The following is a 27,864-nucleotide window of genomic DNA, read 5'->3' as shown; positions in this document are numbered from 1 at the left end:
CTCAACAGGTACACTCTGTGCTGCATTGTATTTTTCTCATTGAATGGAATTTTATTAGGTAATTGTATGTCATTCCACTTGCTGTATAGGAAATACAGCAGTAATCAGTACAACAGACCAGATTATCTTTGCTTTGAGAGATGTGCAGAACCAGCTGGGAAAGAGCTGCAAAAAAAGGTGCACCCAGTACAAAAGAAAAAGAAAAACGAAACAAAAAATACAAATCAACATTTACAAGATCTGAAGTCATTTAAAATTAGCCTGCTGCAAAAAACAACAAAAAAGATGTCAGTAATTAAATGGATGAATGACTAATATTTCTGAGTTGCTATTTCCTGAGCAAAACTGAACTCTACACCTATTCACCCAACATTTATACTTGACTGTCATCCTTAAAAATAACACCAAAATTTACAAGCACAGAATGTAATAAAGAAATTTCAAACAAAATCAAATGAGATCATTTCAGTCTAGCTGGGAATTTAGTATTGGGTCCTTTATGGAAGACATCAATGTTGTGTAGCATTTCTCCCTAAAACATCCAATAATCTGTACTGAACAGCAGAGTCAGGAGACACATTATAATAAGAAATAGCTTTGTGGCAGTTGCACTTACATTTCAGGTCATTTATTAAAGCAAAAACAATGCATACGGATGGAAACGATCACTGACACGGTGTAGATATCCACTTTAAATAATGTTTAACTGATATGTGAGATGTGTGAATTTATTGCTGTAATATTTGGTCCATTTCCTCTTTTCCTGTGCATCAAATTTGCGATTGTCTCATTTGTAAGAAAAAAGAAGAAGGAGGTCTAAACTGCAATCAATATTGCACCACATGAATAAAAGTACTTAAAAATCAATACTTGATATTTAGCCATACACTGCATTTCCATAGTTTTTCTCTATGAAACGTTTCCTATAAAAGATTTTTGGTCTGTTTAGAAATCACTCGATTATCTCTCAGGCAGTCAAAATGAAATCCTGCACTCTCAGTAGCTGAAAGTTTAAAATAAAGATGGCTGACAGGAATAAAATAGAATGATAACAGACACAAGGCAGCACAGAGAATTCAGAGGGAAAGAGAACTTCATTGACGAAGCTCACACTGTTTTTGGCTGTTCCCTTAGTTATGCAGTCAAACACTCTCAAGTAATAATACGCATGTATGCAGTTCACAATACAATTCAAAAGCATGAAAAAATTGTAAAGTTAAAGCCTAACAACTGGAAACTTTCTGGCACGAGAGAGAGGTTACAGTTTGTGATATTGGTACAAGTATACAGCATGTTTAATTGCTTACCTCAAGCTTCAATATGTCAGCAAATGTTGAAACAGTAACAGCGTCTAAAAAGCTCCCTCCCTCCTTCCCAGAAGACCCCAGAGTTCGAGGATTGTCTACAGAGCATCGCTCTGCCTCAAAACAGCAATATAGGGAGTGATTGGCTGCGTGTTGAGGAGGTGTTTCATCTACTTCTTAAAAGATGGTGCTCTCTGATTGGTTCTCAGCTTCAGGTGGTGTAGTCACAGGCTGTTCCACAGCTATATGCGGGACAAGGAGCCGCCCGGACCCCTTCAATGTCACGGCCACATCTGTGCGGTCAGAATTTACAGTCAAAACTCAAAAAGTATTTGCGTGGTACTTACTAATGCTACGGAATGTTTAAATGTTTAGGAAAACAAGCAAGGAAACATCTAACACACCACGAATTTGTCATTTTGCTAGATGCATTTGATGCTTCGATTCAAAATCACTAAGAAATCGATGAATGGAACGCTATTGTTTAACTCGAATTGTAGCACATTTAGACATCATCCGTGGTGCGATGGCCTCATGTCCTTCTTTATTCCACACCCTAAGTGAATGCTAGCAAGCAGCACACAGATAAAGGGTCTCATTTATCAAACTGAACTCTATACCTGAGCACCACCAGGATGCAGTAGAAAACCGAAATTTACCACAGGCACATATGCACACACAGGAATGTCAATACATCCCCAAATTGCCAGATTTAGTCCTTGAATAAAAAAAAAAAACTCCCAAGTGTAAAGCTGCACCTGTTGGGCTCCGTTAGCCTCACAGAAAGTGAGATGAGTTACTAGATGAGTTACTGCACTACAATTGCACCAGGCAAATACAGTTCATCACTTTTAGCAAAGAGGTTCCTGCTTTCATTAAAAGAAATCTGTGTGCTAAATGTTCAATTAAGGCATTGTCTCAATCCACAATGACACAGTTCTCTAACTTGTTTTGAACACTGCAATAGTAGTTAATCTACTCAGTTACACTGAAACACTAATAATGCTGTTATTATGCTTTTTGACCACTAGGGGTTTTTGCATAAGCATGGTAGTATGGTGTGTATATATATATAAGCGTATCTATATATAAGCGTATATATACACATCCTCATGCACAAGAAGAAATTGATAAATCCCATTCTAGTAGGAACATGTGTATAGATGGTTGATAAATAAGACCCCAGGGCAGTTTTAAAAAGAAAAAGTTTGCTGTTTGCAATGAGCTCTTTGTGACAAGGGTCATTGCACATGCAGGTTAGCTAGCGGTTAGTGTGTTATTTTTGGACAAGCAGTGTTAGTGCGCAAAAGCGTTGACAACGAGGCATTCAGCAACAATGCTATGGATTAGCTTGCAGTTTTGACATCCTTACCATAGCCTGCCATTCAACTCTTAGTTCACAGGCAGGTCACACATCTGTAACAATTTAACAATGCCACGTCATGCACAAGACACCCAATTAATTCATCAATTACTCATGAATTACTTTTCAAGCAAGGCATTCTGATGGCATTGGAAAAGTCATCAGAAAAGTAATTAACCACAGCACTGTATGACTCACAGCGTGGTCATGGTCAAGGTAATTGATTGGAAAAAAAATACCCCCCCCCCTTTTTTCTTTTTTTTTTAGAGAAAGCGAAGTTAAGGAGAGATAGAAAGATGGAGTGATAAGCCTGGTGAAGTGGCCTGAGGGGTGCAGCTGTAAATCGCAGTGCTTGTGCTCATGCAGATGGATAGCAGAGGAGCCGTGTGATGAAACCGCAGAATGGGGTGTTGTTCAAACCAGAGTGGAGGGGGAAGGGCATGGCTGGCATCTGCTGAACTTTCCATTACAACTGAACAGCTTTAAATCCTGAAGCACATGCATTTTTGCTGTCTCAAAACTTGTTTTATTCCAACTAACTGTACATGCTGCACACATACCGTCTGTCCATTATTCAGGAACTGCTTAGATTTGCGCTTAAAAATGCACACATTAGTTCAGTATAATTCACTGTTTTCACTATGTACCCAGGGCAAAAGATCTCACAGTAACCACCCAAACAAGATCAGTAGTTAAATGAGAAGAATGTTCCCTCCATGCTAGAAAATTCTCCAGTGCCTATTTTATCACTGCTCATACCAATCCATATGTTTCCTGTAGCAGCTAGCCAAATGCCAGAGACTTTATCTGATTAATGTCTGACTATACTTTTACTAGTTGCAGTGCTGCACGTCAGCCATCAAATAAATTACAAGGCTAAAAAAAATGCGCATTGAGAGGCAACTTTGCTTAAAACTGAGCAATCTTGGGAGAGTGGTTTGTTTAGGCATTTGATATGATTCTCTATATATGCATTATCTATAGTGTACAGTTCTCCGGTTAACATCATGTCACCACAAAACTAGCGTGTAGTTCAGTGCTCAGACATGTCCCTTTGTGAAAAAATGTATGGCGTGAGATCCATCTGCAAAAAACTTGTACAGAATTTTTGTGCAGAAGCATTTTATGAAATACAGCGTAACATGATCAGGGGTTTGGGCCATGAAATGCAAGATGAAACATGAACATGGTGATAGTGATGGTGAAAAATGGTGATGGTGATAGTGCTAACAGTGATAGTAATGCTAATGAGCGCCAAGTTAATTTTAGAACAAGTGCTCTAGTTACTACCTTGGCCAGGATAAGATCCTCAACCTGCGGAAATACGTGGAAAGATAGTAAGATGTTGTAACATTAACTGTGAGCTCAACTAAGTGCCTTTTCTCTGCACCATTTGAAAGTTTCCATCTTTATATAATGATGTGGGAAAGATTGAGGGCAGCGGTTAGTTTGGCTTGTGCTTCAAATAATGAATCGTTAATGAGGTCGAGGATTTGATTCAACATACTAAAGCTCAACGTCCCCCAAACTTTTTGCTTTTTGCTGTTATAAGAAGCACAAAAGCAGTTAAACATTCTGCTTCTTTTTTCATAGGAAACAGTTTCCTTTCTGGATTCATTTTGCCAGCAAGGACTTTAAAGTATCTGATTATCTGCTGTTTGTTCTGAGAACGACCACATGACTTCGTATACTTTCTACACTCTGTATTATTTGTATGTAATAAGGTGAATTAATTATGTTTCGCTGCACTGGGTAGCTGTCATTCAGATTATTTTCATGCTCGCCAAGAAGTATTGGGTGTAGGACCAAAATTCAGGTCAAGCGAATATGTTTCATACATAATTAAAGGCACGGGTTTGAGTGCATGGTTAATTATCAGATGGACTGAAAAGTAACATCTGTAATACGGAAAGCATTTTGTTTAAGTATTTAAGACTTTGTTGAAGAAAAATCAAAAAAACAAAAAAACAAAACAAAAAAAAAGGCACAACCATCTCTGATCTCTTTATTAATGCTCCTTTCTTACCTGTGATAATCTTGGAAGCAGAGTTACACACTCCATTAGTGCTCTCACTGGGAGGCTGGGGCGGCGGTGGTACACTGGGTCTGGGCCGTGGTCTGGGAACTGGTCGAGGGCGGGACATAGAAGCAGAGTGGGTGGAGTCATGTGGGGGGGTGTCAGGAGGAGTGGGGCTGTTGGGAGGGGATGGCTCTGGGTCTGCTGCATTCTGTGGAGGCTGAGGAGGAGGGTGACTTGGGGCATGGATGGGCATCTGGTTATTGGACTGGCGGCGAGGTAAGGTTACAGGCTGGACAATAGTCGCGACAGGGGTTTGGTATTGGACCTGTATAGAGGATGGGGGTGTGGCCTTCAAGGGTGTAGTTGCTGAGCAAGAGGGGCTGGGAGCCACTTTAGGTGGTGCAGGGGCCTGTTTCTTTGTACCTGAAAGCACAAGTCCAATCCATGTTCTCATTTGAATATGTTCTATCAATATGAGCTTGAACAAGACCCATTTACGAAACAAAGCCATAGAAGCGTGACAATGCAGGTAACAGCACAGTATATAATGTAAGTTTTACACAGTGTCCAACAATGGACAAGGATAGTTATAATTCCTGTGGAGAAATGGGAGATGGCTTACCTCTGCGCATCAAGTGTGGACTGGGGCCCTTGGAAGCAGATGTTGGCGTCCCTATGTTCAGCTGCCCAGGAGATCCACTGGAGCCTCCAGGGCCATTTCTCAGGGGAGGAGGTGTGGAGGTTGGCTCTCGCCCAACACTACAGGTGTAAAAAACAATCAGGTTCAAACATCTGCATTATTCTTAGTATGCTGTTTATAAATATTATGTTTCCCATGCTTCTTATTAACATGCATCTTTATATTAGATATTAAACAGCTTGCAAATCATTATTTGTACAACAATCACCTATGCAGCATGCCAGGAAATCATTTTTTTTCAGCAGTAAGTACAGGAAAATTGTAAATGGAATTAAAAGCATGTAGACTCCAGACAAGAAAGAGTGCAGTGATTCAGACATGAGAAAGAGAAGAGACACAGTAAACGGGATATAAGGAAGTCATGAATGACTGACTATGAGGAAGGTATGATCAGTCTGAGCAGACAAATGACTAAGAAGTTTCCGGATTTAAACTGGCATCTGAAAGCCTTTAAACTCCTTAATCTCAGCCAGAAGGTAAAATGCTCTTTTGATTTGTTTTTACTTACTTGTTCAGGATTTAATTGGTACGTTGATTTATGGGATTCATTAACAGAAAGATGGTGAAAGTTACACTAGAGACAGCTTTACGCAGCACCGAATCATCTGGTAGAAAAAGGTGGGTTGTTTTTTGTTTGTTTTTTGATTGGCATCCTGCAGCGAAGCGGTGGAAAGCATTCTGTGTGTCCTCGGATCCTTACCTGCTCTCTTCAGCAGATTGCTGCTGGGTCTGAGCCGTTATAGCTCCAGCCTCCGAGCCCCCTACAGCTGATTGAGATAAGGGCTCGGACGCTGGGACCCCCCCTGCCTCCACTGGAGGAAGAGGGGGCTGGAAGGCTGGAGAGGTGTGCTGCTGCTGCTGCTTTCTATTTAGAGTGGCAGTTCTACGAGGTGCATGCTCCGGATGTTTGCTAGTGAGGCTACAGGGGAGAGGGGAAAGAGGGTGAAACACTGATACCTGACAACCCTCTACCTGTGGTCATAGGGAGGCATTAGACCAGAGGACAGGGAGAAGTGAAAGGAGAAACAGGGGGGAGGCAACACAAAAAGCACACGAAGGCAGGGGGTACAATTGGTTAAACAAAAAAAAAAGGAAATAATTTTGAGTTATTTGATTTTTTTTTAAAGTGTGCACTAGCAGGCAATATCTTCCTTTGCTGTTTAATTATTTGTCATTGCTTAACTAACTCTACATGCTAATCATCAGCAAGTCATTTATCATTGTCTACTAATTGGAAAGGCATAAAATATAAAAAAGCAGCTGTATAAGATGTGACCTTTTGATTTAATGTTCCAGCACATTTTCAATCTAATCTCTACCATATTTTTAGCATATGAGCAATTCTAGATCATTTTGCTGTACTCATAAAAAAGCAAAAACAAGAATTTGTTTACATGAGGATCACTTGTATTCAGAGTCTAACGGAAGTCGGTGGTTCAGTCAAAAGAAAACAAGATTTTTGCCAAACACATTTTTAGAATACTTTCATTTCTTAAATTAGACTCCAGATATGTATTTAAAGTCATCCTTTAAGAAACTGGCCCGAGAGGAATCGAGAAGAACGTGTGTAAAGAGATCATACAGTAATCATTGAAGTATTAAGTTTCTGTCTGATGAAGCAAAGATACCACAAAACTTTTACAGTATCGCACTAGTGTAGTCAAGGTTAAAAATACGTAACGATTTCCTTGAATATCCGTCTCAAATTTGCTGCCATAAAAATAGTTGTAGCTTTGAACTGATGTTATACAGAACACTGTCAAAAGTTTAAAAAAAAAATAAATACTCAGACTTGGATTATAGATATGTTTTGAGTCAAAAAACCTTTTCCTGTGTGTTGAAATGACTCTGAGGTAATCGCACAAATGCTGTCAACAAGGTAGAGAGAGATTAAGTTGAAAAATGCTGGAGTTTTCTTTTCACTCAAGACTGCATACTTCTGTTAAACAGCTGATTATACTAACTCACTGAACAAACTCCTCTACTACAGCAGCAGCACGTGACTCATCACATGTCTGAAAGACCTTTCATCCTTTTGAACTTTGAACCATTATTTAGCCAACAGACAGCAGATGAGGGTGTGGCGGTTATATTTAACGTACTCTTACATCTATTAATCAGTTTTGTAATGTATAATCATGACTGAGACCAGAGTTACTGAAGATCCAGTCTCGTCGAGGCATATCACAGTCTGTATGACTCACTTAAACCCGGTTCATAATACACAAATCATATCACTCATTTTACCATGTTTGAACAAGGGAGAAAATAAAAGTTTTATTGATGTATTGAAGCATACACAAAAAATAAACTGAAAGACAAAACACCTTGAAAAAGAAACGCACGTGCGAGTCACTTCACAGCCTCCGGAGACGGACTGTCCGCTTTGACTGTGACAGAATCATTGGCCACTACATACAAAGCAGACACAGTTGTGGATCTGGAGTCTTGTCTGTGAAGGCGAGGGTGGGATGGATACCTGTCTTTGCGGGGAGTCTCGGGTTCCAATCCCCCCAGGCTGCCCGGGCGCCTCCGCTCTATAGTGGCATATTCAGGCTCGGTGGTAACAGTGTGTCCAGACTGGTGCATGGGGCCAGTGGGCATCACAAACACTCCTGACACATTGAATTCCACATCTGGAGGACAGAGAAAACAGGACAATTCGGTGGTGGTCATGTGTTCACAAATGTTTGTTCATATTGTATAAGACATATTCACTAAAATCTGAATGTGCCATGTTATCTACTTCTCAGATATGATCTAGTTTGTAATCTTATAATTGGAATTATAAATAAATAAAATAGTAGTAATAGTAAAACTCTCATGTTCAGATAAAGTGATTTGGATAAACACAACTCTTACTGTACCTTCTGGGAAAAACCAGTCAGCATGCTGGATGATGGGCTCAATAATCGCCACCACATGGACTGAAGTAGCAGCTGCCATTTCAGCAAGAGTCCTAAAGATACAAGAAAAACTCATTCAACAGCTGATGTTATTCAATGTGTGATCCAAAACGTTACATTTCAAATCTACACAGACAGAAAATGAGACTGTGTTGTTATGTTTTGTGTGTGAACTCACCCCTCAGTTTTGGCCCACAGCAAATTTGGTCCCAGTACAATGGCGATGTTGCTTGGGGTCATCTTATTGACATCACTCTCCTGAGCTAGCTTGGCCAGAAACTTCACCAGATATCTTGATGGACACAAAATAAGCGGAATAAGGTCAAAATGCAAAAAAAAAAAAAAAAAAAAAGGTTATTTACTTTGTAGCAGTCAGAGGTAAAGCTATTAATAGTGTTTTTTAAGGACTGTTAAACATTACAGTTGCTTAGGCATCAAGCTAAATAACTTGTTTAATGGATGTTAAAACGTTAAATGTAACTGTACGTAGTTTAAAAACAAAGTATGATAATAAAAATTGTGTTCACTGTGTTTACAAATCCCATTTCTTTATAACAGCATGTGTGTGTTTTGATTTTTTTCCTTAACCTACTTCAGGTTAGCCTTGTTGGCCTTTGGCAAACTGTCACACGTCACCCACAATGCTTGCAGTCTTTTATCTGGATCAGCAACACTGCAAAGAAAGTGACATCCAGACAAAAAAAAAAAGAGAAAAAGACATGCCACACAATTTGAATGAATGTATTCTGGGAGGTTAAAATGTTAAGTCATACATGATTTGCACGTATTCTCTAATGTTCCTGTCTGAACTCTATCTAATTACCATACCGCTATGGATAGTGTTCTTGTGTGTACATGCGTGTACAGAATGTGTGCCATGCAATATGTCATTTACTTTGAGGCTTGAATCCACTCATCATACATCTGGAAGGTCATCAGTGGTTCAGGCAACTCCCTCAGGTATGACTTCAGGGCTCCTGATTATGGGAAAACAAAGAAAACAAAGACAGTGTTTCTCATGTCATCAGTGCGAACTAGAACAGAACCTGCAGCAGCAGGATATAGTTTTAACTGTAAAATCAGGTTAGCCTGGTTTTGTTTAAAAGAAAAAATATCCTCAAAATATTAGATGCATAGACAAGGAGACCAAAGCACCAAATACTTTTTTTTTCTACTGCATTTGGGACATACCAGCTACAGCGTGAGGGTCTGAGTAGAACTCCTCCAGCTGAGAAGTTGAACAATCCAATGCTGCTTTGAGCTTCTTTAGTTTAGAGGCTCCTGCAGCAATACGAAATAATCCCTGCAAAACCAAGCATTTGAAAAATCTTTTTCACGCCGATAAGAGATGGGAAATAGACGTCTCGTTTCACTTCTATTATTAGACCCAGTAGTCTGCGTGTCAAAATGGAAAGGAGAAGTAAACTACACAATAACATCAGTAGTTTCAATTACACTCCCAGAGACTCACTTACTAAAGCAAGACTTTCACGAGTTAGTCCGTTAGGCAAATGAATTGTTGTCAAAAAAAACAAACTACATTTATATCATTTACTCCAGATTTTGTCAACTGATCAAAATACAACCATTTTTTTAATGTGCCACCAAATATAAGAGTCACAGGTCATTATGGGGACTCTTTAGAGAGCTTCTAGAGCAGAAGTTCTCAGTTTGAATAGTAATAGTGAACCCTCTTGAATCTGGACAAATTTTCTAAAGACTACAGCAGTTTTGTCATGTGCTTGGTCAGGCTCATTACCTCCTCTTTCATGCCTGTTTCCAACAGCATCATCACACAGGCCTCTATAGGCAGAGCAATCTCTCGGTTACTGCGCTTAAGGTGCTCCTCAAGTGCTGTACCAAATGCTGGCTTCTCCATCCATGTGTCTGGAGAGACAGGGGAGAGAGAGAGAGAGAGACATGGGAGAGAGAGAGGGGGGGAGGGAGAGAGAGAGACAGAGAGGGGGAGAGAGAGAGGGAGAGAGAGAGAGATTGCGCAAAAATAAAAGTCAGCGAATAACTGATCAGCAGCGGTCGGATCATAGATCCAGAAATATATAGTAGACTTCACAGCACTGATCCCAGACAATCTAATCTGAACTGTGACTCAAATAACAATTTTCAGTGCCAATAGAATGTTCAATATACACATTATAAAAATACTTTCTGTTCCTGTGAAGGAATGGGGTCATATGTCCTATTTGGATTGGACTTGTTTTGTGTGTGGAGGTGTTATCTATAATTATTGGTATACTACAACACTACAGAGTACTGATCAAATCCATCATGTCAGTTATTTCTACATGCGTGTACAGATTCAATTTTCTGCATTTATGTTTTGTTTAATACAATATGGGTTATTTTTACATCCAGGAAATGAAAGCAGGTCATACCTTGCTGTGATCTGATAGCAGGAAGGACGCATTCAATGCAAGCCAGAGAGCGTCTGTGGTATTCAGCTTGTTCCTCTAACAACTAACAAGGAAGCAACATATTTCTTACTTTTTTTTTCTTAGTGTTCGCACAACAGGAAACGTGACAGGAAAGTGCAAATGGCTGGATTTCTGGAATTAATAGTAATAACATTTCATTCTTCAAAGCAACAAGCTCAGCACTCCGCCATGATTAGATGGGAAACACAAGGAAAGCATTTGTGTCGAATGAGTATTACACCGCTGCATCAACAGACAGCAGAGGGAGAACTCACCATGACGTAATAACGTGCATATTCTCCCTCCTTGGAGGAGAAGTTGTACATATCAGCAGCCAGTTGATCCTAAAGAGAACAAATGAGGGTTGGTTTACTCATGAAACACTTCAAGATACTTCAAACTTATTTCAATCATACAATCTAGTATGAAGCTGTATAGTGATTGTATATTATTTTGTCCAAATTTTAAATGGTCGTTGCTTTCCATGATAGTCTCTGTATTTCTGGTTCTTTTTTTTTTTTACCTCAGGAATGTGTTTCATAATTCTCTCCAGTTCCTCCCTGGCCCAGCTCAAGGTCATCAGCAGATACAGAACCCCTCCTTTAGATGAATTATCCTATAACCATACCTTACATATCTCCACTTTGTTGTGGGCTTCATCCATCTCTTCTTTACAGGAGTCTGCTTTAGCAGCCATTGCCTGGTTGTTTGTAGCTGTGAGAATTGCTTTATTGGCCTGGTGATATCTGCATCAGACAGAGAATAAACATGTAAAACTATAGCAGGTCATGTGAAATGTACAATCAATGTACAATCTGTGGTTTTTAAGCACAGTGGTTATAATTAATTATCTAGATATACTTACATTTCTCTTACAGCTAATATATATATATACATATATATATATATATACACACATATATATATATATATATATATATATATATATATATATATATATATATATATATATATATATATATACACACACACACATATATACATATATATATATATATATAATTTTTTTTTTAATAATTTAACAAATAAGTAAGGTTTCTATTCGTTTTGAAGTAGGCCGTTTTGCTCACCTCGCCTTTGCAGAATCATAGTCCAGTACAAGCTTAGCTAGCTGCTTTCTCTGCTTCATAATATTAGGAATGTCAAACTAAAGGTAGAAAGAAATAAAAAAGATAATCTATTATGTGGACAGGATATAAGAATATCTAAAAGTAAATACAATTGTGAAAAATGTTTCACTTATTTAGCATAACTAACTAATCGATATATAACTTGTGCTAGATGCAATACATCATGAACACAAATTTTGTGCTTGACTCCCAGCAATGATTTATTTAGCTTTTTATTTTTTGGAAAAAACACAAGGATTAGTGCTAAAAGGTCATTTGCATCATTTCATTTCAGCGTTCATTTATTTCATTTTAAGACTCAGTTTTTTGGTAAATGTTAAAACATTCCGTGTATAATTTGATATTGATATTCTACTAGTATGCTTTATGATTTGCACAATACACATTACCAAATGTTATGTGTCTGTGCTCACCTCTGCTAGCTGGTTAAGTGGTTCCAGGACTTCCCTTTCAAGCTGGACTTCATGCTGGCTCTGCTCATAGGCGAGCTTACTTTCAGCTTCTCCACACACCTCCATCATCTTTCTATATCAGCACAGTCATATACATAAATACACATACTGTAGTAAATACAGCAGAACTGAATCCTGAAGAACATAAGCTTTCTATAACACTCTGATGAAATATGGAATACGAGTAAATAAAATACTCAGTAACTGAAGAGTACTTTGATAAGCATAGATATCTGCTAAAAATAATTACAAAAATCTAGAAACAGGTTTGATATGCTCCTAAATGTTTTGATTTTCAGTTTCCCACAATTGATTACTGCTTAAGATGATAGACATTGTGTCTTTGTCTAGTCTAGAAGGAGACCATCATCCAAGTTGTGTAAGGTCCAGCAGTGCTTCTTATATGGGTCTATATTGAATGAGGTGAACTTAAAGCAGGCCCTCTTTAACGAATGTCACCAAAACCCAGCTGTGAACGTCTCCTCATATGAATTCTCTTAATTTGACACGTGCTACCGTGGACCATGCATGGATCAGAATGCAAGTGAACTCACCCAATCATGCACTCTTCTCCTAACTGAGTGCCTCCATCCACCATGGCCTGAGAGAGGGCCATCAGAGGCAGCTTTTTCTAAAGTGGGACAAACATGCACCGTGTCACATTATGAATGAAGGGTGTGATCACACTGAAGATATGTGAAACAAAACAGAATTTGCACTTACGTGTCTCTTTTCCACATCTGTTCCAACATGGCCCTGCATACATGATGCCAACTTCTTGTAGGCATTATGCGAGACCAACCGCACAATCTCCATGCGGCGCTCAATCTGTAAACAGAAAATCTGGCTTAATGATCAGAAACGATTAAATTCACTGTAATGGCCATGTACGTTCAGCAAAATTTCATCATAAAACATTAGTCTTTTTATTCATTTTATACACGCTGACAATGACAGGTTCTCAGGCGCAAGCTGTAAGCAGGAAATGCCAGACGGCATTCAAATAAAAGCACGCGGCATTAAAATTTATGTAAACTTAAAAAAATAAAATAATAAATCCACCAGTTGGGAAGCACTTTTTTCTTAAAAAAAAATAAATAAATAAAATAAAATAAAAAATTAATTAAAAAAAAAATAAGTAGGTGATGCAGTGTGCTTTTGGTCCGATATAATGCTCATTTAAATATCTTTAATATAATCTTCTCATATTTACATTTATGTAAATGCATTTGGCGGACTTACAGTTTATCTCATTTTTATACAACTGAGAGTTAAAGGCCTTGCTGAAGGGCCAATCAGGGGATGCTTAGTTGATCTGGGATTCAAACTCACAACCTTCCGATAAGTGGAGCTTTAACCCATTTCAACATTCAACACCACATGATACCACGTGACATAAGCCTAGTGTAAATTGTTGTGCTTATGAACAGACAACATGACAGTGATGTGGACGTATTTAACAATTACTGATGGCAAAGCAAATTAGACTGTAGAGACTCTAGCATACTTCTTCAATACGAATAAGCTGATATAACACATTAAACATAAAACTCAGGACAAGGAGTTTACTGCTGGCAAAAAACAGCTGCAACAAATGCTGCAAACAACACTTACTAGGCAAGGGGGGAAAAAAGGTCTACACACTGCTGGGTGTGTGAGCTGAGCATTAAACTTGTATATTATTCTTGATGACGAGTCGGTTTCGGTCACAGACAGCAAAGGCTTCTGATGCAATGAAAATAAAAAAACTTATTTGATTACAACTGAAAAGAAACGCTTTTCTGAAGCAAAACCCATTCTCCATTGCAGTGCTCCATCTGAGATAACTAATATAGCTAGCTAATGCATTTAATTTAGAATTGATTGGTTAATTTTATAAAGAATGAGCCTTAAAGCCCAAATACATGAGCATTGTTGTGCTTTTCATGGCTACAAACTATGCCTGTGACACAAAAATAAATCTAAAATATTGCTCAGCACCATAATTAGAAAAAACTAAGAAGGTTACTCATTTAGTAATGATAATTACTCAAGTATACTCGTATTAGATATTATACTGAGATACAATACATTTCATAAGAATACTTCTCAGGAAAAAAAAATATGCTGGTGCTGAGTATTAAAAAAAACATCGGACATGGCTTGCCTGTAGGAAATACTCCTTCAAAGGCTTGCAGGAAAAAAAAAAAATACAAAATTTTTTTTTTTTTTTACCTCAACTTAGTATAAAAAATGTGTTTACAATAATACAGTATGTACAAAAGGAAGAAGGAAAATGCAGTACTATTTTTGAGAGTATCAGAGTTCAGCTTGTCTGCTGATTCATTTTCACTTCACCTCTCTCTACCCTATAAATACAGTATGCAGGTTTTGCAGGATCTTTGCATGTCTTATGCACCTCGTTTTGACTGACAAGCCAGTTTTTCGGAAAGCCTCCAGCCCAGAGCCGTTCCGATCAGGTTGGATTCAAATGGTAAGCCGGAGAACTCATGTAGCTGTAAAAATTCATCCTGGACTCAGGCAAATGATGACAGCTCAAGTCTTTTCCTTTTGTTCGTACCCATGGAGAAGCCAAATTGGCTCCAGGCCTTTCTGCCTGTCAGGTGAGCTCACACATGGGGTGTCTAACACACAGAGCTTCAGGTGTTAGCTCTGCTACAGGTTCCCTTTCCGCCTTTAACAAGTAGGTGGCAAAAAACTGACTACGGCATGAGAATTGTAAGGGTTTGCAAGGGTTTTGCCAACTTGAATACACAAAAAGAAAATTTCCTCTTGTCAGTAATCAAACATGACGTTTCGGACAAGCACAAGTGGAACTACAACTGAAAATGCCATTGACTTCTGCTTTCATTCTGACTTCCACAGAATTTTTAAACATGCAAGGAAGAGATCGAGTGCACATCCACTATATGGTCTGTAAAAGAATGAATACAACAGTATACAATAGTAACAGCATGCTCAATAAGAGGAAATGATTTAAGCATCCTGAGGCCTACTGTATTGTCGAATAATGAACAATCAAACAAGCTTCTTGCAGGACCAGATTCCAATCTAAACATTCAACATTGTCCATTATAACAAGGTTGTGCCATATAAAAATTTAATGGAAGCACCACCCTCATGTCACATGCTCTAATGTGTTAGACTGGGCAAATAGAGTATGTTTTGAGTAAATTTAGGTGAAATGAAACCTATCAATGTACAATATAATCAGCCTACCTTGTATAAGAAGTGTTTTCATGATTGCTGATGTGGCAAGTGGTTCCTGATTGCACTGCTGATCATAATTAAGAATTATATTTACTACAAACTGGTATCAGTTCAACAGCTAAGGGCAAGCCTGTGTTTCATATAACAAGAAATTAAATCATTTTTTGATTGTATTAGTTATATCTAAAATTGTAATGGCAGTAATTCTGGCCGTGGTATGATTGTTGGCTGAACAGAAAAAATATCCAGTAAGAGGAAATTCTGCAGACAGAAATGCTTTAGTGCTCTTCTGCTGTTGTAGCCTCAAGGCTCACCGTGTTGTGCATTCTGAGATGCTTTTCTACTCACTACAGTTGGCTAACCTTTGCCCACAATCTGAGTTACTGTAACCTTTCGATCAGTTCAAACCAGTCTAGCCATTCTCTGTTGATCTCTCCCATCAACTAGGAATTTCCTTCCGCATAGCTGCCGCTCATTTCTGAGAGCTGATGCTCATTTCTGAGAGCTGATAGGCTTTACATTTTCTAGTTTGGTGAAAATGAAAGTATTTTTTAATCTGAAGTGAAACTGGCGGTTGGCAGCTGTTGAACTCTCTGTGGAGGAAAAACTCTGACTCCCACCTCCTTATGAAGAGAGAAGTTTTTACTATAGTATTTTGTATGAGGGTTGTCTGTGTACAGAATTTGCTGGCACATGGAGGTTTGCTTTAAATAGTGAAGCAGCGACAGTCGAACTTTGACCCTTGGACACTGAATGCATGAGTGACGCTGGAATGCAGCGTGCAGGGCCTCACAGGAACTGCTACTTTCTCAGCTGTTGAAAGGGGAAGGCAAGGCACTCAATCGTACAGAATCACTCAATGTTTTTATGAATGTCTATTTTAATGTCAGTCTTGTGCCCCACATAAATATATTGGAGTAAATATAGTACATACACAGAAATATAAAAATGATGAATTCTCAAGCATTTTCATTGTAGACAGGCTTTTTCCCAGGATAGCAGAAATGCTTTCGCTGTCTCTTCCGTGTGCAAAGCTCGTCACTGTGTGTAAGCTCGGCCTCTGTCTCTATGCATATGGGTGTAACTGACAACCGACTCTAAGTGTGAGTGACCTAGAATTCACTCTGCGTGTCAGCAACACATCTGAGTATCATCATCGTCTTTCCAACCAATGCATATCGCATGCGCAACAGTGTGTTTCATTTTTAAATCAAGAGATAAATAGAGCAACAAAGGTAACTGAACCAACAAATGAGGTTGCTGTTTACACTTTCATTTACGTTTCCTTAACTTTTGACATCGCTAAATATAAAATGATACGGGTTAAGAACAGCATCACATCCTGTTTGTTCTAGCTTAGGCAGAGCTAGCAGAGCATGACCAGAGAGAGTCAGTAAAACTTGTGCCAGATTCTCTGAACTCAACAATGGACTCACGGAATCTTAGTATTTAGAAATAAGCAATATCATGCTCATACAAAAGACAACACAATTCAGAATAACGAATGGGATCTGTATCATGAGCTCACTTCTTCCGAGATTCTGTAACTAAGTGATAAACTCTGGATCGTTAAACTTGGGTGAATCGAGCCGCAAAAGGGATTTTAGACTTTCCTCCCTAAGAATGGAATTTGAGTCATAAAGAACATTCCAGAAGTGTGTGATTGGAGAGGAAAGCAGAGTAAACCAACAAGTGGGCAAAGGTTAGCTAGAAGAGGATTGAACAACAACCTGGAGTGCTATACACACTGAGACAGAGAGACAATTATTTAGCAGGACCATTGAGCAGATGATAGGATTAGAGTAGGAGCTACATGGGAAATACAAAGTTCTTAAAGATGTAAAGCAATTTCTAGCTGAGTAAGAAACAGTGGACTAAGAAGAAGAAGAATAAGTTGATGAATACGGAAATAGTCACCTGTAGAAGGTCATCACTTAAGACTTCTGTTTTCTCCGCTCTAGAAAAAAGGGTAATAAAAGCAGTTAGATGGATATATACACTCACTGGTCACTTGAATTGAACAACTGTACCCTTGCTCATTAATATAATTAGCTAATCAGCTATTGTGTGTCTACAGTACAATACTTCTACCTACTGCTAACACATGTCAAGAGTTAAACATCAGAAATGGTCTAACGCGATCTCAGACGGTGCTGGCGTCAGATGGGCTGGTGTAAGTATTCCAGAAACTGTTGCTCTCTGGGAATATTCATACACAGCAGTCTCTATAGTTTATATATATATGAATATATGAAAAACAAAAAACATCCAGTATGAAGAAGTTCTGCATACTTAATCTATGTAAGTGTCACATAGTAAAAGGTAAAAAAAAAAATAATAATAATAATAATAATAATAATAAAAGTCAATGAATCTACAAGGATTAGACTTCCTATTAATTGCTGTATTGCTTTCATTTCAGAATATAATTGTTTTAGAAGTCCTGCTACATTTGCCATGTCGTTTATTGCAAGCTTTATGCAAAGCACATACAAATGGACAGACAGACCACATAATTAGCAAGCATTCCAGCCAGTGAACACCAGTTTGGACACATTTCTCTCATAGTCTCACATACCCATACACATAAATTACAAGAACGTGACAGGAACTTCAGATAAAAAAAAAAAACGCTGAGCACCATGTGGAGTACACTCGGTGCACTCTGTAGGAAATGGAAAGTACAAGAACAGGGAAAATATGGGAAAGACAAAAGATAGGGTGGACCTCCAAAAACTGCAGAACTCTTACACTGATCTTACTAAATAGATTTTTTTTTTTGTCACTTTGGAATTTGTTGATCAAGCAGCTATAATCAAAAGATATAACATGACATATAAGATATAGTAATGTAAGAAGTGAAGGCATTGAGACCTGCCATCACCACAAGTATCACAAAAAGCATGGTTCAGATTGTTATTCTGAGGACTGTGTGTTAATGTCCTTGTGTGTTGATGCTAAAAGCATTATACATTCCCTGTTACAAATCAAATTAGCTCACACACACACACACAAACAAACACACACAAACAAACACCTCTAGCCCTGTATATAAACCCTAGCTCTTGTTGCACTTAATAGATAGTGTGCTAGTGTGCTGGGTGGTGGAATATTGCTGAAACAGTGATTTATGTCCTGAAAAAGTGCTCATTCAGCACAGTAGTTCCTTCTGTAAGCTTCCCCATTAGGCCTCTGCTTGTGTCCAAGCTGCACTGCAGTTCAGATACACCAGTGTAATCATCACATAATATTACCGTAACAGAGTAAAGTTGTGCTCGGCGAAAGCCTTCTATGTAGATATATACTGTTATAGTTTATATAACACTATATAGTTTGTACTTTGCTTGCTCTAAGCTACACAAACGCCCAATAAGAGGGAACAAATCACAAATGTATCCGCTAGCTCGTGCGAAAGGTGAAAGCTAAACTCTGATGTGCTACCCAGACTAATACGAAGGTTGCTTATCAATAGTGGTAGATAATACAATGTAATAACGTATGTTGTGCTAGTTAGACTGACTAAGGAGAAAGGAATGAGTACTGAACATACTTTGCTGGCAGGGAAATGCTGAATTAAAAGAGAATTAATAACACAAACCCTGCTTCCCCTTGACACTAGGGTGTATAAACATCCTGGCGACTGAATTAATGTCTGCTGTACCCTAGATTATATTCAGTGGTCAGAGATTAGTTGCTCCCTAAATGCTTGTACAGCTAGTGAATGGCTTCCATTCAAACCATCCTTTTTCCCCCTATCGAGGACAATGTATTAAATCAGAATATTTCCTAGCCTCTGTACGTCAAAACAAGTTTTATCGTCCAGCTAAATGGAATATATGCAATCAAATTTGTTAATCCACTTAAAAAAAGCATCCATAACACTTGCTACTCTACTGCAATAATAATGCTACACACTGGCAGAATGTCAACAGAGACAACAGTTTGGATCACTGTGGTATAGCGCAAGGCAAATATAGCTTAGTAATCTGTTTCCTTGACAATGAAAATTGTGTTGCCCAGCATCTGTAATGCCAATGAACATCATTAAAAAGAAAAGAAGAAAATAATACTAAAATAAAGCAATTTAGGTGAACAGCTTGATGTAGAAGCTTACCCATTTGCTGTTAGTTGACGGTAATAACACTGGTGCTGTCTTGACATGGCTATAGGACATATCGATAGCCAGGAGATGAAAGAAATGCTACTTATCTATTAAGAACCATCTGTGTTTCAACAAATCTGTAATTGCTCTGAGTTTTAGAAATATAAAGACAGAGTTGAGAAAGGAGAAGAGATCTCCTGAAACTCCTGAAACTTGAGAGATCTCCTGGAAGAGGATCTGTGTATATACATTGAGACAAAAGCCACAAAAGATGAAACTGATAGCCACAAGCTGAGCAACAAGAAAAAAATATCTATGAGATCTTGTTACATAGGCAGAAAGCTTCAGGAGGGAGAGAATTTTTAGATTCGCATCAATATTGAATTAGCATTGATTTGGAGTGTGGCAAATGGATGTAGGCTTTCCTTTAGTCTTTAAAGGAAAAGAAAAACTCCTGAAGCCCAGCCTACACACACCCGAGTCAGAGTGCACTGAGCGTACACTCCATGTGTGTAGGATTAAACCCAATCAGCAGAAACGCACACACACACAGCCCGAAGTTCTTCTTGGAATGTATCGCCATGGCAACATTACTGTTTACTCAGTACCAGGCAAGCCGTGAAGCCTTTTAAACAGTGAACAGAATGGATAAAAATTGGATAATGGTTTGTGGTCTGTAATGTAATTCAAGATATAAATCAAACCCCAAATCTCCTGTGCAATGTATTTTGGTATACAATCATTTCCTGACATGTCCTTTTGGGACAGACGTCATTTGTTTGAGTGTCGACATTTAGAGAAATATATATATATTTAATCTTAATTTCGCAGTTGCATAGCAAACGGAATCAGGTATAGAGACACACTTCCGTTCTCCTCTTGTTTTCCACTGTCTGTTTGTGGAAAAGGGCTGTATGTGTTATGGGAAAACAGTGTTAGGAAATGATACTTGTCGGTGTGTTGGAACGGCCCCCTGCTGCAATCCGGCATCCCATCTGTCAGTTACACCTTCTGCAAATGTCAAGCTGATGTGTTTAGATGATGTGCAGAGCACTGTTGTAAAATAAGTGTGAATACTGTCTGTCTCTCTCTCAGTCTCTGTCTCTCTCTCTGCCTGTCTCTCTCTCTGCCTGTCTCTCTCTCTGCCTGTCTCTGTCTGTCTCACTGACAGCATCGTCTTTTATTTTATTAAAACCCTATAGTGATCATGTGCCAAAATAACACAATTCGATATACTGCAATGCTGAACACCAACAAAAATTCACTTCATGGACATTTCAAAACAGTCAATACCACAAGCCAGAGTATAAATGTATTTAATTATGGTTATAATCTCACATGCATTATCTAGGTTAGAGAGGTCACTAGTTGGCATTGCATGCCTACCCACCTAGAAATTTGAATGATGTTGGGTCTGAATGCAAAACCTTCCAAGCTTCAGTTTCAGTAAAAAAAAAAAAAAAACTAAGATTTTGTGAATTTACTAAAAAAAACTCAAACATCAGCATTATGATGCATTAGAGAGGATTTAAAATTTAATCTTAAATACTAAAGGATTTTGTTGTTGCTGATAATTAGTGTTTACTTCTGTAAGCAGCAAAAAAAAAACTTTTCTTCCTCTAATATTATTTTTAAAGCTAAACCATTCTAACACCAGTGCATTTGTGGTCTGTAATGTAATAAAATATATAAATCTTGTCTAAATGTCTGTCTCTCTGTCTGTCTCTTGACATATGCTCAGTACATAGTGCATAGTTTAGATCTTATGCAGTTCAGTATAAGCCCACTAGAACATCAGCCTCCTGTTGGAAACGTATGTAATACCACGTATTGGGTTTGGAACAGAATTTAAAAACTAGCAAATATTTGATAATAAAAAGTATCATAAATGACCCTTTTATGTTATGCAGTAAAGAACATTTGGCAGGGAAGTTCAGCAACCCCGGCTTCAAAATGTATAAACATTGATCAGGGTTTGAGGAATATTCCAGGGCATGAAACATTATGTACTGACGATACTATTAGTGTAATATCATAATCTGTGATCAAATAATAACATAAATAATTATCACCACCTGAACATAGACTGTTATATCAGCACATTGCTAGAATGGATCCATGTTACAATGTGGATATTTAGATATTTAGCAAAAGACAACAATTAAAATATTAAACAAACAGAAAATGTGAAAATGGATAAATCAAAAATAAAATAAGAAATGATCAAATATTATAAAATTATTTTCTATCAGAGGGGGGCACGGTGGCTTAGTGGTTATCACGTTCGTCTCACACCTCCAGGTTTGGGGTTCGATTCCCGCCTCCACCTTGTGTGTGTGGAGTTTGCTTGTTCTCCATGTGCCTCGGGGGTTTCCTCCGGGTACTCCGGTTTCCTCCCCCAGTCCAAAGACATGCATGGTAGGTTGATTGGCATCTCTGGAAAATTGTCCGTAGTGTGTGATTGCGTGAGTGAATGAGTGTGTGTGTGTGCCCTGTGATGGGTTGGCACTCCGTCCAGGGTGTATCCTGCCTTGATGCCCGATGACGCCTGAGATAGGCACTACGAGGTAGTTCGGATAAGCAGTAGAAGATGAATGAATGAATGAATGAATGAATGAATGAATGAATATTTTCTATCATGGCTATAATCATTTATCTAAGTGCCACAAATGTAAAATGTAAAGGATTTCAGGACATGGACTAAACTGTGATTCCTGGCAAAAAATCAATAATGAGGTCAGGAACCAATTTGTTACCAATCATTTAATTACTGTTTCCTCGTATTAAATATCTCTTTGCAAGAGACAGTTAATTACATACAGCATATTTATTTAAGATGATTTTGTAATTAATTAAATGTCATCCTGATTGATAATTAGAGCAGGCTGTTTGGAAACATTTGCTCTGTACAATCTCCAGTACATGACTGAAGCCATAATTAGAGTCAAATGGATAAAACAAAACCTGGCACTGTGTACAGCCTGAGAAGCTGCTCTGTGAAGCGCTGAGTCTGAGTCAGATTTTGGTTTGCATTCTACATTACACTCTGATTTACTGTAACAGAGACATGATGATTTTACCAGCAGTGTCTCAAAATCTGCACACACACACACACACACAGAGAAACACACAGACACAGACACACACACACACAGACACACACACAGACAGACAGGCAGACACACACACAGAGAGACAGACAGGAGACACACACAGACATGCAGACACACACAGACATACAGACACACAGACACACACACACACACCTGGTGTCTGTCATTTGGTGTCATGTTCTGAGGGAGAATGAAAAACTGTGCTGACTGAATATTCTTAGAAACCTCTGATCAGTAAAGACTTAAAGAAGTGTTGTAATAATTCAGCTAATAGTTATTAACTAAAATACTTTAGACAATAAATAAAACCTGTTATAAAAAAGGGTCAAGGTTGCGCGATTTTCATATAACAACACATTCCACTACGGCACTTCCACTCCTTTCATACCACAGCAATTTGACAATCTTTATCTGTTTCCAATATCCAACAAACAAGTTAAACCCTGTCATCATTTTTGTTCATGTTAAAAAGAAACTGCCGTGGAATAACATACTATAATACACTATACTGTATACAAGTCTGTCAAAAGTCTATCTGGAGCTTTATTAATTGTAAGCGACTGGCATAATTTGCAGGAGTATAATTATTCATTCATTCATTCATTCATCTTCTACCGCTTATCCGAACTACCTCGGGTCACGGGGAGCCTGTGCCTATCTCAGGCGTCATTGGGCATCAAGGCAGGATACACCCTGGACGGAGTGCCAACCCATCGCAGGGCACACACACACACTCTCATTCACTCACGCAATCACACACTAGGGACAATTTTCCAGAGATGCCAATCAACCTACCATGCATGTCTTTGGACCGGGGGAGGAAACCGGAGTACCCGGAGGAAACCCCCGAGGCACGGGGAGAACATGCAAACTCCACACACACAAGGTGGAGGCGGGAATCGAACCCCGACCCTGGAGGTGTGAGGCGAACGTGCTAACCACTAAGCCACCGTGCCCCCACGAGTATAATTATTATTATTATTTTTTTTTTTTTGCACACAGGTGTTAAATGAACCATTTCTGCTACTACAAAATCACCAGTCAGAGGAAAAAGGAACTGGGAAAAACTGCTAAACACCACCCATAACATTAGACACCCCTCTTCCTTCCCTCTCCTAAAGGTACCTACATGTATTTACATGTTACTGCTCTAAATAGCTACAAGAAAAATGTCAGAGTTCCTTCATGTTATTTACGATAGCCTGGTTCGGCGATTTCCTTAATCCAAACAAATGCCTGCTTTGGAAAATACCATTCAAGTAAACGCACAATTATTGCCTTGTGTTTTAACACAATCTGTGATGCGGTATTATAAAAACAATACATGCAAAACTTGTCATGTAAAAATCATTCCTTAATCATAGCAATAATGGATTTATTTCCAAATTTCTCATTAAAAATAGAAAAAACACTGTTCTTGTTTTGTTATCTTTCATTATGGTGAACTAGTGATATGACTATGTCTTTACAGCTATTCAGTGGGTTGGAGCACTGATCATCTGTAAAGATATTGCGGGTGTCAAAAGTCACATTTCATATATAAGAGATATTAATACTTGCCTAGTGTTCACCCTTTGGACCATTTCTGTTAAGCAGAAGCAACTGAATTTATAAGATTTCAGAACAAAACAGAAAGTGAATCCAAATCTGCCATCACTTTTCCAACAGTATCATCAATTCAATTACCTTCAAAACCAACATCCGTCTCAACAGTAAAATTTATTTTTAGTTCCGTTCTCCTCCTGGTTCTTGGTAAATGGTTCTGTTTAGTAAAATGGTTTATATTGATATTATGAATAGTTTATTGTGATTTTTTTTCTGACTGGTATATTTTAGATTGCTGTAGGTATTCATTCATTGTGCTGCAGTTTTAACAACTGATTTACAAAAATCTCCAGGCAGGTTAAAAATATTTAAGGAGGAGACCCATGAAGTACAATAAATGGAACAAAGCCTCATCCATCAGCCAGAACGAAACAGGATCTGTGTGCTATAGCTTTAGGGAAGCCCCTTGGAGTCCTCAAAATGGGGCCAATCTAAGAGCTTCAACTGTGCAGGGTTTCCATCATCATGAAAACTCCTCATAACAGCAGAATGCCATTTTTACAAATCTTTATTAAAACTTCAGAATTGTTTACAGTGATACACAAGCATGCGCTACATTTCCAAACTCCCCAATAAAAACACTGGAATTTATGGTAGGGTCCAAGAGGAAAAAGCACGGAAGGTATCAATATAAAAATTTTACTGCTTTCATTTCTAAACATTTTACCACGATTTACAACGTTCTGCTTACAACCCATGTTTAAAACTGGCTCAAAATTTGACCAGAATAAAAACCTGTTTTAAAAATAATAATAAAATCCTTATGGTGCCTTTTGAATAGAATAGTTCTTAAGATAAATTAAGAACTGAAAATCATTATCATTTAGTGGCATTTGTCTAATTTACAAAATTTAAGTTGACTTGGGTGTAAGTAATAACAATTACATATTTTTTCATAATTTCCCAGGTTGCCGGCACCGGTTTAATTCAGGTCTGCGCAATTAAATCAAATCATGCAGACAAGCTTTAAATGTATTGCATTATACATTAAAGTTGTCATTTACTAACAAACCAAAAGGAAGTAGGACAATACACAGATCATGAAGCACTTCTCAGAGTACTGTCAGGTTCCTGGCTATCATTTACCATAATTGTTATTTACAGTAACAAATAATACAATAATGGCTTGGTTTGTTTTTGCACCAACCATTTTATTGTTTTTAGTCTCTGAACTTTTATATCTTTGATAATGTGGCTTAGTCTAAGAACAAAACTGAACTTCATAACATATTTTGTGTACCCTTAATATGTACCTATTATCATATGATACTCCCTGCTTTTTTTGCTCACCCAGACTATTTGCCTAATAGTTACACTTAGTTAGAAAACAATATGCTCTAGTACAGTCTGTAATGCATCACATTTTGGTTTAACTCTCTCAAAATAAGCATATTTTGTAAAAATTTGTGTCTACCTTCCTCCAGCTCGATTTAAGTTTGGCCTACAACACCTCAGAGCAGGCTACACTGTAATGCCATGAACTGGTTATAACAACTGTAGTTGTAAAGGGATCAAAACACACACACACACACATACACACACTAATATATTATATATATAGTGTGTGTGTGTATATCACACATATACACACACACATATACATTATATATATCATATATACGTATACACATACATACATACATACATACACACTATATATATATATATATATATATATATATATATATATATATATATATATATATATATATCATATATACATACATTCACACATACATACATACATACATACATACACACAGACAGACACACACACACACACACACACACACACACACACACACACACCACCCAGGGGTGCATTATAGTTACTCTGATGACAAAAAGTTAACACATTTTCAATTCCAGTCACATAACTGAAGGTAAAATGAAAATAAAAATGTAGTAGATCATTAGTAGAGAAGTGTCCTGGGCGTTTGTGCTGTTCCCCTGAACTTAGACACTGTGACACTCCCAACAACACAACGTGTTCTCTAACACTCAATGTAACAGTGCAAAGGAAAGAAAAACACCGACCTTCCAACCGTTTGGTTGGCGAGCTGCTTCACACGATTAAACTGCTTCTTCATGTCGACGCCTTGTTTTGTTTAGTTTAGTTCTCCGTGTTAAAGTTTAAGGGTCTCGAGGCCCGGTGTGTGAAGTCGCCTCGTCACTCAGCTCCGCTCCGCACGCGCGCGCGCAGCCATCCGAGCCGCTCGGCCAGCTTCAACCCGCAGTTTCTCTCCTTCACGCTCATTCCCCGCTGCTCTGCCTCAAATGTCTAGCTGTTTGGTCCTAAAAAGTTGTTCAGAACTACATCGTTTTCCGCATTCGGCCCTCTGAACAACAGCGCGTGAGGAAGTAGGAAGTGCTTCTCACTTCCCTACTGCTGAAGCTTCCAGCAGCGCGAGACGCGCACTGACATTCGACACCTATCACAGTGGCCTCCTCCAGCCTACAGCACTGATTCACACTTACACACTAAACAGTACAGTAACACACTAAACAGTACAGTAACACACTAAACAGTACAGTAACACACTAAACAGTACAGTAACACACTAAACAGTACAGTAACACACTAAACAGTACAGTAACACACTAAACAGTACAGTAACACACTAAACAGTACAGTAACACACTACAGTAGGCCTCAGAGTAGGACTCAGACAATTACTGAATCTGACTCAATCACAGAACACCAAAGCTAAATAAACAAATAAATAAAATACAAATAATAATAATAATAATAAAAACGTTTTTAGAGCAAATTAAAAGGGGAAATGATTTGCGTTTAAAAAAAAAAAACATGATTTGCAGTTTTCTAAAATCCTAAACTTCACATTTCAGAATTGGTTCTTTCTCTGTGGTTTGTACAAAAACTGCAGGACTTGATCTGACGCTTCCGGAGCGGCAGTATAGGGCAGTATGAGGGCAGTATAGCAGTATAGGGCAGTATTGGGCAGTATAGGGCAGTATGAGGGAGGTATAGGGCAGTATAAGGGCAATATAGGGCAGTATAGCAGTATAGGGCAGTATTGGGCAGTATGAGGGAAGTATAGGGCAGTATAGGGCAGTATGAGGGCAGTATAAAAGTATAGGGCAGTATAGAGCAGTATAGGGCAGTATGAGGGCAGTATAGGGCAGTATAGGGCAGTATTTGGAGTATTGGGCAGTATAAGGGCAGTATAGGGCAGTATAAAAGTATAGGGCAGTATAGAGCAGTATAGGGCAGTATGAGGGCAGTATAGGGCAGTATAGGGCAGTATTTGGAGTATTGGGCAGTATAAGGGCAGTATAGGGCAGTATAAAAGTATAGGGCAGTATAGAGCAGTATAGGGCAGTATGAGGGCAGTATTGGGCAGTATGAGGACAGTATAGGGCAGTATTGGGCAGTATTGGGGTTTCCCAGGCAACTTATTAGGCAAGCCATGCTGCAGATGCGTGTTAGTGCTGGTCATTTTGACCGACCTGCAACATTACTGTTGAACATTTCTGTGATTTTG

At 38.4% G+C, this 27,864-nt stretch overlaps 1 protein-coding gene across 5 annotated transcripts; it reads right to left on the bottom strand.

Annotated features, from left to right (window-relative positions):
- Positions 1–25: 25 nt before the first annotated feature.
- On the bottom strand, positions 26–26,793 carry arhgap17b (Rho GTPase activating protein 17b). Of its 5 annotated transcripts, XR_009649887.1 has the most exons (22): positions 26,396–26,793; positions 17,456–17,495; positions 13,052–13,156; positions 12,883–12,959; positions 12,290–12,401; positions 11,817–11,893; positions 11,354–11,471; positions 11,001–11,069; positions 10,687–10,768; positions 10,053–10,180; positions 9,485–9,596; positions 9,189–9,270; positions 8,886–8,966; positions 8,472–8,585; positions 8,255–8,346; positions 7,867–8,023; positions 6,088–6,306; positions 5,310–5,446; positions 4,694–5,110; positions 3,958–3,981; positions 2,677–2,720; positions 26–1,597 (listed from the first exon to the last, which is right to left on the bottom strand). XR_009649887.1 is itself a non-coding variant. In XM_060892263.1 (21 exons), the coding sequence occupies exons 1-20, from the start codon at positions 26,446–26,448 to the stop codon at positions 3,977–3,979; spliced, it is 2,277 nt and encodes a 758-aa protein (XP_060748246.1). In that variant the 5' UTR covers positions 26,449–26,793; the 3' UTR covers positions 26–1,597; positions 3,958–3,976. The 5 variants fall into 5 exon arrangements, 4 of the variants coding, with proteins under 4 accessions (XP_060748246.1, XP_060748245.1, XP_060748244.1 ...); XM_060892263.1 differs by lacking the exon at positions 2,677–2,720; XM_060892262.1 differs by lacking the exon at positions 3,958–3,981.
- Between the last annotated feature and the right edge of the window lie 1,071 nt (positions 26,794–27,864).

Source organism: Tachysurus vachellii, chromosome 18, assembly GCF_030014155.1.
Source record: "Tachysurus vachellii isolate PV-2020 chromosome 18, HZAU_Pvac_v1, whole genome shotgun sequence".
Lineage (NCBI taxonomy): Eukaryota > Metazoa > Chordata > Actinopteri > Siluriformes > Bagridae > Tachysurus > Tachysurus vachellii.
Note: the sequence above shows the minus strand (reverse complement) of the source record. Positions and strands in the feature narration are given on the sequence as shown.